Below are 14,594 nucleotides of genomic sequence, written 5' to 3'. Positions count from 1 at the left end.
CAGTAAACATTAAAATACCCGGTAATTTGTGAAACTAGTATTTTTAGCAATGCAATTTTGTTTACGTTTGCATTACAAAGCATGCAGTTGTTTATTCCAGCAGCTATATACATATGATCCGAATAGAGAGCTCTAGACGTTGCCTGGTTTGATTTTCCGATTATATATTGGGACTATAGTCTGTCGATCCCAAAATATTCATGCAGCACATTTGGACGATTTATAATGGAAAATGTTGACATCTTTTCTCCATTTGGAAGTCACTCAGAAGACCTTGCACAATTTTTCAACACTATCATCCGGGTCTGTTAAAATGCAAAACCCCGTAGACTTCTTTATTTTTAGCCGTGTATTTATACCAGCTGATAAGCTAGAGAGGACGTTTTAAAGAAAGAATAATGAGAATGTTTAATGCTTCTGAAAGAGAATCGCTTGAACCCTGAGGTATATATAAATATACAGCAAAAAGTGAATCGAGGATATATTGGGACAGAATATAGTGGTCAATGCATGTACTGTTAATTTTGAGGAAATAAATATTCTTGAATAAATAATCTAATATTGCTAATCTTTCAAAAAAAATTAAAAAGGTACATAAAGTATATCGTTTTAGCATACTTAACAAATCTATGAGGTAAATAACATTAGATAAGATTTTCCGTTTTCCTTCCGTTCCGTTTTCCGTTCCGCGTTTTAGCAACACCCATGTATGTATACACGTGAGCCCATCTAATCGAAGAGCTGGGTAAAACTAGTACCCGCTAATGAGACATGCAAACCTGTGTTGTGTACGTAACTTCAGACAAAGATCAGTCATTTGTAACATGCATGTATTTTTATGACCTATTCTTCAAATCCACTTGCACTATTTTATTAGGTAAATAACAGCTTTAAGGTGGTGCAGGACACCTGCATATTGTGATGTACATGTATACTTCCTATTGAGATAAACAATAAAGTATGTTGAATATTGATTAAATATTTACCCCCCAAATAATGTTACCTAACATTGAAGCGCAATGGGTTAGAGCGTTTACATGTCTGTAAGAGCATTGGGGTCCAAGGTGTATTTTTGGTAATTTACGAATTTTCATGGGGAGGGGGGGTCTGGACCCCTTACTCCTACCCCTTCTCTAAATCTGTGCACACGATGATGTTCATGTAGGCACACAGAAGCAAATCTAAAACCGGCAACCGGCACGGGGAGGGGGCATAATTTAATTTTTAATTTTGTTTGTAATAATTATAAAGACCATTATACTTCCTATGACATAAAATGTTAAGATTATTGATTAACTGAAAATTCACTGCAAACAGTTCTACCCCAAATTGCACATAAAGTGCTGCTCATGTCACGATGTGTATTATCATATGGGCAGGGATCTCATCCTTCAGTTATGAAAATAATAATTTTTAAATGTATTACCGGAGTTTGCATGTAGCCTTCATTTTTAATTAAACTGGTACAAAACAGTGTTATTTAGGGGCAAACACATGGTGCGGGTATTACTGTCTAATGACAGCATCTAGTTCATAAATTTCCGAGATATTCGTAGCGCAGTTGAACGCCTGATTGCACAATTATGTATTGAATAATCTACGATTTGGTGAATTACCGTATGATAATAAACGAATAATTTTATGAGTTTTGTTAATAATGTATCATAACCCCGACTACTTTAGTCTGACCCCACAAGGGCATAATTCAAATTTCTTTAAGCAGAGTATAAAATCAACATGAACAGGGATTTTACTTATGTTATTATCACGAAGCCGATAACTGGTACAGTAAATCGTAAAAACTCCGCAAATTTGGGGCCTACTAAAAAGCACAAAACAAGACGTTTTGGTTTCTAAAAATGATATAAACTAACAAATTGATAAATAAGGAGTTCATCATTTTAAGTATGGCAAGTTTTATCCAAAAATATCAAGAAATAAGGAAATACGCAAGGAAAACGTTAAATTTTAGCCGATAACTGGTATAGTGCCAGTATGCATGAAAACAGGATGTTTACCAAAAAATTATAACTGACGAGCCCTACCGAGCGTATAAAGATAGAACATTTGTGCTTTTTTACTTTTTAGCCTGCATTATTTCTCTATTTTTGATAGATCAATTTTCTAAGCAGCATAATTTTATAGATATAACTAGAATAAGCAAACTCTATTATAGCTTTGATCTGAGAGCAACCTACTAGAACGTAGGGTCATCAATCTAAGTTAACTTATAGATTTATTCAATATCATAATAAGCTGCTTCAAGAACATTGTATCAATGCGGTTTTTTTTTTCAAATCAAATGCGTTGACTTCTTGCAATTAAACGCATTTATTTTTTTTTTAAATTGCGTAATGTTTAGAGTTTGTAAACAAGTGTCGGATCACTCAGCTAAATATTGGTGCAGTTCATCAATGCAAACAGAGGCTATTGCAAATATGTTTTTCATGGAGTTCATGGATAATGAAGTAACAGCGCGTGGCCTATAGGCAATAGAACAAAATCAGATTTAAACTCGACGCCAATATGTCGTTCAGCTTAACCATTCGGTGTGTGTTCAAACTGTACAGTGTAGGAGAGAACTTTGCGGGCTCCAGTCCGTGGTTGAGACGATGGGTACAGATGATCCAAATTTATATTTTCCTATTGTTTCTAATATTCATTCTTATTGCATTGATCAATCCTTTTATTATATGCTATATCCTTCCCATGCATGCAATTTCATAACATTTATTTGAAATATTTGATTTTCTTTAGATTTCCACTTTCGTATTCACACACAAATAGATTGTCATTATTATCCACTGATAAACCCCAAGGATCGTTAAGATCACAGTTATCAATGTAACGGAGAAACTGTCCATTCTGATCAAGAATGTGGATACAATGGTTTTCACCATCAGCAGTAAGGATACAACTCTGACTGTCTGTTGTGATGCCACAAGGGTAAAAGTGTTCGTTCTTGGTTGTTGAGGGATGACCAGTGTATCTCCATCTAAGTTTTCCGTCCTGATTAACCACCACTACTGCACCAGCCCCATAGTCAGCTACACAGATGTCATGGTTTCTGTTCTCACTGATGTATTTGCTGATGCTGTTACCTGAGTACAGAGGTTTACCTTCCTCATCAAATTGAATTGTTTGTTTCTCAGCTGATCCCGAGTAACGGACAACCTTGGATTGAGATGTATCATCACTATACATAGTAACCAGGAGATCACCAGTAGATGTGACACACAGCTGACAAGGTGTCCATTCCTGCAATCTGATTAACTCTTCTGTTTGCCAATTCTTCGATAAATAAATTGACTTTGTACTCCAATCAGAAAATAAAAGGTCCCCATTACTGTCTACAGCTATGTCGTTTGGATATTCACCCGATTTTGTCCAGACTGTAAAAAGAAGTAAACCTTTAATGTTGAAGCAATTGATTTCTCTTGTTTCTCCACTTGTCCATATTTTTTCATCATCAGCATAGGCAACATTGCTCAACATAGATTGCAAAGTCTGTATTTTGACATCCAGCTCCGGTTGATTCAGTAGCTTTTCAACGGATGTGTTCGTTGGCGGCAAAACATTTTGTTCTATCGCAGTAGATAATGATGTGATCTTCCCAAATAAACTATACAGCTTCTTTCTGTCTATTGGTTTTGGAATGAATGTTGGCAGCGATACCTTAACCTTAGTTGGAGGCTCGCTAAACTCTCTGTTTTTAGAGTTGTATTCAATTGCAATTGATAATTCATTTGATTCCTCCATTTGTTTTGTAGCTTGTAAAGCCTGCAGTATGAGAGACTGTTTCTGTTTGATTTCATCCAATTGTTTCTGTAAAATGTCTTTGTGTTTTTCTTTAATCTCACTTAATTCAGTTTTCATCGCACGTATAATGTTGTCAATTTCTTTATGCCATTCTTCTCCTTGTTTGGACATTTCAGTTGTAAGATTTTTGTAGTCTTTATCCAAATTGGCCATCTGCGTTTTTAAATCGTTGGCCATTTCTTTATATGTAAGATAAACCAAGTTTTGTAACTCCTCTGCGTCCTTTTTCATGTGTTCTTTCTTTGTTTTATAAAGATCGTCAAGTACCCAAATTGTATGTCCCTTGTGTTGCCTAGAGCCCATACAAAGAGTGCAAACAAAAATGCTACAATCATTGCACTTTAATTCACAACTCTTTTGTCGATGCACTTCACATTTAGGATAAATTAAGGTCGTTTTCCGTAGCTGGAAATGGACTATTTTATGTTTGTCATATCCATCTGAGATGTGTTCACCAATACAGGGTTTGCAGAGGTTGACATGACAAAAGTCACAATAGCTGTGTACTATGGCGGTCTCACAAAGTTCACATCGGTGCATATCATGCATGTGGGCATTATGATTGGGATCCATTTTGATACGAATTTCCAATGACAAAACTGTATCTCATCAGGCACTGTAATAATGCCTGTAAAAATGTAAAATACAAATTTATAGACATATTTAAAACAATTTTTAACCTTTGATAAATTTCATCTGAAATCAATGATTAAAATCCTATATTAACACAGTTGTTAACAGAATATTTGTCTACTTGCTATGTTCTTTTCTCACAAAAAGAAAGTAAATTAAGATTGATATTTGTAGATTTGGCAGATAATTGTTATGAATAAAGTGATAAAAGAATATTATACATTAACTAAAGTTCTGCAGTAAAAAAGGTTCAACGAATACAAAACAGACAAACCTTGGCAAAGAAGTTTCTTTTTACGTGTTTAAATGGCGGATATCAGACGGTTAGTTGAAAGTTTTCCTTAGTTACCATTGATTGAAAGGTAAATGTAAGAGTTATTTTTCTTTACATCGTTAGAGTTTCATTATGTTTTACAGCCTAATAATATATAGTTGAAAAGTCGATAGATGTCAAATGGCGTACATTGTTGAGACGCGAGAGGGGTTTGCACGACGAAAATAATGTTAAAATGTCCCCCAAAAATATTTGTGCATACAATATTCAAAAAACTGATAGTAGAAATTTTAATTGATTAATTGATATATAAAGGAATAAAGGAATCATATACCATCTGGCTTTTTTGAAATTGATGACTTACCAAACCGTCACGATCCCCCCAATGAAAGTCAAAAAATAACTCCTTGTTCTTAAAATAAAAATTGAAATAAATTCTTCCGAATCTGGCTTCTTTTTTTTATTAATATAATGTGAACCATCTCATTATAATCATTACTGTAACCATTATTAATCATTATAATCCAAAAAATAAAAAATTTACCCATGAAAGAATACAGGGAGTATACAAAATACCATTTCTTAAGCTGTAAAATAATGTTATATTTTTTTATACAAAAATGATAACTGTATCAGCTTACCATCTAGTTTCAATAATAAACACAGTCATGTATACACTACTATACAACATTTTTCGGAAATAAAAATATGAAAAATTTTAATTACTTGACTTTTTTTCCGATATTCTTTAAGCCTTTAATCCGTGCAAATGTTTGCTATGATAATAACCATGACAATAATGTACAATAATTAAGGTCGTGTGATTTGGTTAAATTTTTATTTCGATTAACAGATTCGAGTATTTTATTCACGTAGATAATGTCAGCTAGTTATAAATTGGTCTTATGAATCTGGAATCTTAGATAACATTTTTTTATTATGAAAATTTACGCTAAATAATCAGTGGACATTAATTGAATGTGTACATGAAGTATAAATAATAAAAGCATATCTAATTGTATTGTATTACACGACAAAACTATTGGATGGTTATTATTTTGTTGTTTTTGACATCATTTGTTATATGGAGTAGCTATCCAAGATGAAGAGGTATATCGCAATTAATATACGCTTTCGCCTACAGTATACCTTTGCAAAATATATCTAAAGAAACGCAAATTACACAATTACCGGGTTAAAAGAGTTTTAATTATTTTACACGACATCATTAAAATATTCAGGTTTTGTAAGAAATATATAAGAATATTGTTAGTATGCAATACAAAAATGGATAATAGAGTATCTGAACCACTTTAAACCAAAGAAATCGATCCGATCAAAATTATGTTCTACAGGTATTGTGGTAAACGTTAACATTGCATTTATTTTGGTTTAATGTGGTCTTTGTATTGAAAATTGGACACATACTTCAATTAAAGATTTTCTTATACATTTATGTATATAGTCAAATTATTGAAAATACATATATGTTGTATGCGTAGTCTAGTGGTAACGCGTATGTCATTTTGATTTTGCGGTCGCTGGATCGATTCCACCAAGTAGTGAATATTTTTTTTCGTTCACTTAAATGATGAAAAAAATAGAAAGTTTAAATTGCATGTAACTACTCATCTATTTTGGGTTTTTTCTAAATTCTAATGTAAATTCTGAATACGAACATATCCAATATGAATAGATATCTTCAATAACGCTACACCTTCATTTATTGTATTTTCCCTGAAGAAATCACGGTTCAGAATATCAACTGACTTTATGCAGAGTTCTAGATATTCATGCAGGTTTTCTGAGTTGATGACAAATCAGTGGTTACAGACACCATACTAAAATCAGTACCTAGATTTCGATCCGGATTTCTATACATGTATGCATGTAATGATATTTGAAATTTTTAGAAACCATCGTAATTTTCATCAATAAATGTGTTTTAGAAATATTCTATTCGATTTTTTGATAAACTGAATGGATCATAGTAAGACACACTGAATGTGCTCCTATTTATAATGCAGATATTTTATGTTTATGCTTTATGAGTACTTTTAATGCAAAGAGGCATAACCTGTCCTTTTTTTAGTGTCTCATGTCTTTAAAGGCAGGATGCCAATATTTTATGTATTGTATGAATATGAGATTTAACTTTTAATATTGGCATGGGACACTAAAATAAACAATTACTTCTTACTTACTTACTTACTTACTTAATATTAATATTCCAAATACGTTGGCAAACAACCATGTACCCCTCATGCGCGGATCTAGAAGGGGTCCTCCCTTGGCAAACTTGGTTATCACTCGGAGCCCCCGGAGGGAGGGGAATTCTGGATCAGCGCATCCTCCCACCGGTCTAAAAAAAAAAAGGGGGGGGGCCATTGTGACTTCAGTGTGTGCATTTTTTAAAATTTACCTTCAAATGATTTTGAAAGGATTCCGGTGATTTCTGCAAATCCTGAAATCCTGTTATTCTCCACACATGGCTCTCATGGGAGGTTTTACAAATCAGTCTTACCAGACGACACTATAAAACCTAAAATGCCAAAGTGAACTCTGATGTTACAATGTCAAAATGTTTAATATCATCTATACGACATTGTATCCGAGAGTTCTCCAGTCCTCAGACATTTGCAACAGTATTGCTTTTGTTCTGGAGCGTGAATATAATGATTCTTTAAAAAGAAGGGAATATATTTCATTTTGTATTCATTTTTTTTTCATCCATTTGTAGAACATGCTAATTTCTTTATTTATCAGAATGATACCACAAAGAGAGAGAGAGAGAGAGAGAGAGAGAGAGAGAGAGAGAGAGAGAGAGAGAGAGAGAGAGAGAGAGAGAGAATATTATTTTTTTTTTCAAAATGTTTGTTTTAAGTAATTCTGTGCAATGAATGTACACATTAGTTTATAAATATGTCATAAAAGTATATTTCAATGAAAAAAGGAGTTAAGTCCCGGGGGTCTAGATACTTGGGGATGACGGACAAACAAAAAATGAAAGTAAGTAATACTTGGTAACCGATAAAATAAATAATGTATCGTAATGATTAAAAACTTGTATACATTTTGGTAAAAACGAGTATACAACATACAAACCTTTCATAAAAAAAGAATTAAACGTTCAACTTTTTGTAAAACATTTAAAAGTCCAGTTTAAAATGGCGAATCTCGTCAGATAAGGAGGCACATGTAAGAGTTATTTACCTCTAAAGTGTGGATCATTAACTGTTACATACATATGCAATGGTCTCGCAAAATATGAGCGAACAGAAAAAGCTTACAAGTTGCTTATTAAAACTTTGTAAATCTTCGATTCTTTGGCTACTTGATAGTCTGGGTTACACGTTATTTCTTTTACTTTGTGTTTGGTTATGCAACAACATATTAAGATATTTAGTTCATATGAATTAGTTGAGGTACACCTATATCGACTAATTAACTCTCCAATTGCATACTGATATCACCCGTTATTATCGATCATATACGTTTCAGAGGCTTTGTAATCAGACAACATCATCTCAATATGAATTATAATTAAACAATATAAATGCAAATTATTTGCCAACATTTTAAGCGCTGCTTTCTCTATTCATTATCCTTAAATCAACCAACAAAAATGTGATTTTTTTTTCAAAGTAATAAAGCACCAATTTAGAAATCTGACGATGAATTAAATATGAGATACAATATGATGAAAATACAGCAGAACAACTGTGGTGTATTAATTATAATTTTGACTTCTAAACTTGCAAATAAAATTCTTCTTCAAACTGGACAATATCGTTGAATATTCAACTAGTATGTAAAATAATTCCTAATATTCTGTTTTTAGTATTGGAAGGGTACGTATTTTTATCCCAATGAACCCAAATGATACCCCAATGAAACCAATGAACCCCAATGATATCCTAATGAACCTCAATGACACCCCAATGAACTTTGAAATACCCCAATACTAAATATGTGCATAATTGATCATCTTAATGAATTTTATGCACCAACATGTTACATAATGAATGAAATTTCAACTACGCGACTTTTTTTTACCGAATTGATATTGATATCCCACCCAAATTACGAACCGATACAAACTTGAAATGAGCCCTGTGTAATGATTCACTAGAAGAATTAACAGCAAGTTAAAAGTTCACCGGGATATGTACTTGGTTAGTCACGTGATTTAATCCTGCAAAGCCCGAATTTACGTTTGAAAAAGCAGCTATGTTGAGGGTGTCCGAAGCTAAAATGATATTGGAAAACGGTACTGATTTGAATATCGAAAAAAAATATTACAATCGGGCATATTTTAAATCTTTTTTTATAATATTATTAACAACGATATCCAACACTTTATTTGATACATTTTTGTGACGTCATATGTACTTCTTTATCACGTGACGTGAGTATTCTTACACAGCAAGTGATCTATATAAATCGCATCGGCGCAAGTGATTAATGTCATTAAATAAAACATATAATTTATGACAAATACTTTAACAAGTCATGTATTTTGCAGTTCTGGCTGGGGGTTCAATTAAATATTCCGTTTATTTAAAATATTGTCAAAACATTTCGCTCCATCCTCGATATTATTCACGTATTTACTTTGTACGCTTGATTTACACAAAATCGAGTTGATTGGTAGGTTTCCCCCAGCATGAATTACTTTGGTACTTATTTTCTCTCCCTATTTCATTCAAAATATTTACAAGCATTGAACTATCTCCATTCATTAGTTTACATGATGAAGGGAGAGTCTACAAACCATTATTTTATAAATAGTCATTTACCTAATACGAAGCTTTAAAGCTGCTGAATAGTTGATACTCAATATCAATTATCTTGAATAAAGTATGACTAGTATAAATAACATCGTCAATATATATATAAAAAAAACCCAAAATAATTTACTTATAATGTTACGATACATCCTCCGAGAACTATCGAATGGAATGCAGACGTGACGTCAAAGTTAATTATGACGTCTACAGACTAGTGACTTTATACATTTCGCTGCAAAGTCAATCTGGATGACATAACATAGCCGCGAATGGCAAACCATTTAGAATTATTATTAGATTTACCGTGTTTTTAATGTTTACAATAATGTATCGTCAAGCGTTTGGTAATCATTGTGACATCTTAAAAACTTCACACAGAATTGAACGTTTTCGATGTTCTTCAGGTTCATATAAGGAAGCATATTTGCAAATGTAAATATTCACAAATGATTTTTTTATTTTCAAAATGATACAGAAATAAATCCCATGTATACAAGAATATGCATGTACTTATTAATCAATTATCCCCAGCCAAACCTCTATTGAGATTTACTTTCCAATGATACTGTATTTAAGCTGTAATGATGCCTAAGCCCCACTGATACAATGATGAACCCCAATAATACCTAAAGAAGCATAATCTAAAAACATGTGATTGCCGGTAATCAGATCAATCCAGTGACTCTAGGTTAACTGCAATCTTTTGTTATCCCGATGAAAGTTATCAATATTCATAGCCAATAAAAAATGCTTATTTGGTTTGGTCATTAATCACTGTTGGTAAGTTTTTGATTGCTGAACTTTGAAATGCATGTTGATGAGATATTCAAATGATTTCGTGTACTAACACACGTTTTACCAAATATTTTATTTCTATCTTCACCGCATTGACACTGATTTAAACCACAGTCCTTTTTTCTGTTGTACAGACCAGTTTAATTTCGTATCAAAATTGTAGTAGGATATTTATGATTCATTGCTCCATGTTATCGAAAACATTTTACTTCATCGGGGCCAATTCTGGTGGACTGCTAGTGTTTTATAGGTTCATATATCAAATTTCTTTAAACATTATTAATTATGGGGGGTCCAATTTTTACATAGGAATATATTGAGAAAAATCTTATAAAATCTCAAAAAACCATATGACCAAAACAGCTGAAACTTGAGTGGAAGTATCCTTCAAATTAGGTAGATTCAAATGTATTCAAATGTATTCAAATCATGATCCCAAAGAGTAGGGTGGGAACACAATTGGGGTCCCAAGTTTTTCCATAGGAGTAAAATCTTTTATCGTTTATGTCCATAACCGACCAACACTGTTGGCAAAAGATGAAAAAGTGAAAAATATGAGGTATTACGTGTTATTTTGTATGCAAATTACGCATACAAGTGCAGAACATTGACTTTTTTAATCACTATGAACTGCGCATGAAGCTTCAGACTTAAACTCAAGATCTAAAATCTGAAAAGAAATATCAAAGGAGTTCGTTTGTAACTACATCCTACAACCTTCTGTTCAGGAAAAGGTCTTATCTTGCTTATTCAAGTTGTAAATTTGCCTCAAAAGAGGGAACCCTATTCTTAAAATGGGTCTCAAAAACCATCAATTCGCTCTAGATATTTTTGCCTTGTGTCTATGGGAGTAAAATGAAGTTAAATTTTCATTGAAAATTTTACACATAGTCTATATTTAAGATGTTTTGGACCCCAATTCAACTTCTAAAAAGAATTTAATTTATTTCATACTTATAGAACTAAAAAAGCACCATTTGAACTGTTAAAGATACGTCGATCACATTCAAGACAGATTGTTCTGAATTGATATTTTTTTCTAAAAAAAAAATATAACGTTGTAGGGAGGATACAAATGAACGCTTTTCTTATTTTTTAGATTTAATTTTGAAACCTTCAAAATAATTAGTCTGCAGTGCACAGTTCTTCAGCTGCTCTAAGTGATTATAACGCAGGAAAGTTAATCCTTCCCACAGCAATGTTTAGAAAGCCACTTGTCTACACTTCTTAGATATGACGTCGTAATCAACTTTGACCTCACGATCTGCATTCCATTCTATAGTTCTCAGGGAATGTATCGTAACGTTTAAAGTGAATTATATTGAAACAGTAATAAACCGATTGCTTCCTTTACATAGATGCTGCCGTTATTGCTGGATTATAAAATCCATTCATGTATATAATAACCAGTATCAAATACTCGACAGATTCATAGCTTTGCTTGAAGTAAAATACTATTTATTATGGTACCCATTCCTAAATGTTCTTGTAACAAGAATTTCTTGAGAAGTATATTATTAAAATCTCTAGATGTCTAAAAACATACTTTAAAAAGATACAAAGATATTAAGGGGTCAGTGTTCGTCCCTCTGAGTTATGACCAATTTAATGCGACCTTTTTGCACCTAAAATGCAATTTCAGCCGTATTAGGATTTGTTGTCAGTATTTTTGATTCAGTAAATTTATTTCTTCAAATATTGATTTTGATTATGCACAATGGTCACACTGAAAAGAGGAATTAGGAAAAAATTCGTACGAAGCTGCATGGATTTTTTGTGACCTTTTTGCACTTAAACGTTTCAATTTGATTTGAAATAAAAGCATTTTGAATATGAAGGATTTTATAACATTAAGCCAGTTTGCCTAGATATGTATTCAGTATCATTTTAACATAATCAAACATGTCAGAGATGTCAAATTTTCGCAAATTTATATGGCTTCACAGGTAAAATTCCCACTTAAAAATTTCGCTTAAAAATTCAGACATTTACTATATATTTGCATGATTTTATGCCTAATATTTATCACTCTCTCAAGATTTAATTTTGTACATGTCACACAGAACCTATGGAATATGTTACAAACCTATCAAGTGTTGAAAATGTGAATAATGAATTAAGTATAATAAATAGAAAAGTATATTGAAAATTCATAAAATTGCGTTAAAATATATGACATAACAAAGGATTTTTCTTTAAAATATTTATAATGTCAGTTATCACCTGCTCCGATACGATTTAATTAGATAATTAGTAATGTTAGGCTTGGCACGTCACATGACAATTAAGTACATATGACGTCACAAAATGCATCAAATATAATGTTTTACATTGTTGTCAATATATGTTATAAAGTTTTTTAGAAATACTCCCAGTCAATTTCGTTGATTCAGACAATATCGTTATAGCCGTGGAACTTCTTAACATCTTAACATTGCTATGAAAAGCATTGTTCTGTTCCTTTATGCCTAATTTGCATACAAAAACAACATGTAGAACCCTATACATGTATCACTTTTTTCATCATTACACAGCAGTTTTTGGCTAGTGTTGGGTAGAATCAGACCAGTTCAAGAAATGTTCTCATCTCTTGAATTTACAATCCGATTAGGTATTCAAACATGTATATCCATTTTAAGCTGTAATTAGCAAAGAAAACATGCATATAGCGATTTCGTTATACAGATCTAACAAATTACGGATATAACAAAGTAAATTCATTGGTCCCGGGGACTTCGTGGAATGCTATAACCGAGTTTTACCAAAGTGTGTATTCATACAATTACATAAGATATTAAGTTCAAATAAATTTGTTGAGACACACCTTCATCGACATATAAACTATCTAATCACATACTGGTATAACCCTTTATTATCAATCATAAAAGGTTCAGAGGCTTTGTAATTAGACAAGATTATTTGAATGTGAATTATAAATAAGCATTGCAAATAATTTGCCAACATCAATGGGATTTCTTTTTCAAAGTAATTAAGTACCAATTCTAGCATTCCGATGATGAAGTATATATGAGATACATTATGATGAAAATACAGAAGAACAACTATGGTGTATTTCTATTTAGTCTGATAAACTTACGTAAAAAAGCCCCTAATTGAAGTTAGACGACACCGTTGAATATTTAACGATGTTAAATAATAATAGTTCCTAATGTTCTGTTTTTAGTTGTATAATATTTAATTCTCAACTTAATTTAAATACAGTAGGAACGACAAAAAGAAATTTCAATTTGAGGTGATAAACTTTTATTCTTAATATATCGTCACAGGAACAATGTTTACAGAATACAAGAATTAAAAATTAATCTTACTGCATAGCCTTTATTTTTATTTTTATTAGGATCGAAAATATAATATTTGCGTCACACGAGTGAATAGTCAAACAAAACAACTACACAACTTCGTTTCACATTGTTTACAGAATATTTGCAAACGAAGTCTTATAAAAAGCTAACGAATTAAGGCAAATGTTCTGTTGGGCAACGCTTTTTGTGGGCTTTTTTTCGTCAAATTAAATAAAAAATGTTAAATGTATTTTAGTATTATTTTTAGCATATGCATGAAAACAGGATGTTTACCAAAAAATTATAACTGACGAGCCCTACCGAGCGTATAAAGATTTTTACTTTTTAGCCTGCATTATTTCTCTATTTTTGATAGATCAATTTTCTAAGCAGCATAATTTTATAGATATAACTAGAAGAAGCAAACTATATTATAGCTTAGATCTGAGAGCAACCTACTAGAACGTAGGGTCATCAGTCTAAGTTAACTTTAAGATTTATTCAATATCATAATAAGCTGCTTCAAGAACATTGTATCAAAGCGGGTTTTTTTTTCAAATGAAATGCGTTGACTTCTTGCAATTAAACGCATTTATTTTTTTTTCAAATTGCGTAATGTTTAGAGTTTGTTAACAAGTGTCGGATCACTCAGCTAAATATTGGTGCAGTTCATCAATGCAAACAGAGGCTATTGCAAATATGTTTTTCATGGAGTTCATGGATAATGAAGTCACAGCGCATGGCCTATAGGCAATAGAACACAATCAGATTTAAACTCGACGCCAATATGTCGTTTAGCTTAACCATTCGGTGTGTGTTCAAACTGTACAGTGTAGGAGAGAACTTTGCGGGCTCCAGGCCGTGGTTGAGACAATGGGTACAGATGATCCAAGTTTATATTTTCCTATTGTTTCTAATATTTATTCTTATTGCATTGATCAATCCTTTTATTATATGCTATATCCACCCAATGCATGCAAT

The 14,594-nt window shown here is 32.1% G+C and overlaps 1 protein-coding gene across 1 annotated transcript; it reads right to left on the bottom strand.

The window, feature by feature from the left end:
* Positions 1–2,080: 2,080 nt before the first annotated feature.
* Positions 2,081–4,772, bottom strand: LOC128160573 (uncharacterized). The gene is made up of 2 exons (XM_052823906.1): positions 4,727–4,772; positions 2,081–4,447 (listed from the first exon to the last, which is right to left on the bottom strand). Exon 2 carries the CDS (start codon positions 4,390–4,392, stop codon positions 2,731–2,733), a length of 1,662 nt encoding a protein of 553 aa, XP_052679866.1. The 5' UTR covers positions 4,393–4,447; positions 4,727–4,772; the 3' UTR covers positions 2,081–2,730.
* Between the last annotated feature and the right edge of the window lie 9,822 nt (positions 4,773–14,594).

The sequence above is a fragment of the Crassostrea angulata genome, chromosome 8, assembly GCF_025612915.1.
Source record: "Crassostrea angulata isolate pt1a10 chromosome 8, ASM2561291v2, whole genome shotgun sequence".
In the NCBI taxonomy this organism is placed as follows: domain Eukaryota; kingdom Metazoa; phylum Mollusca; class Bivalvia; order Ostreida; family Ostreidae; genus Magallana; species Magallana angulata.
The sequence above is the reverse complement of the archived record's forward strand: the minus strand, read 5'-3'. Positions and strand labels throughout refer to the sequence as shown.

Bases quoted from the DNA above. Each gene is read 5' to 3' on its own strand.
- LOC128160573 (XM_052823906.1), bottom strand. From the start codon at position 4,392: ATGGATCCCAATCATAATGCCCACATGCATGATATGCACCGATGTGAA.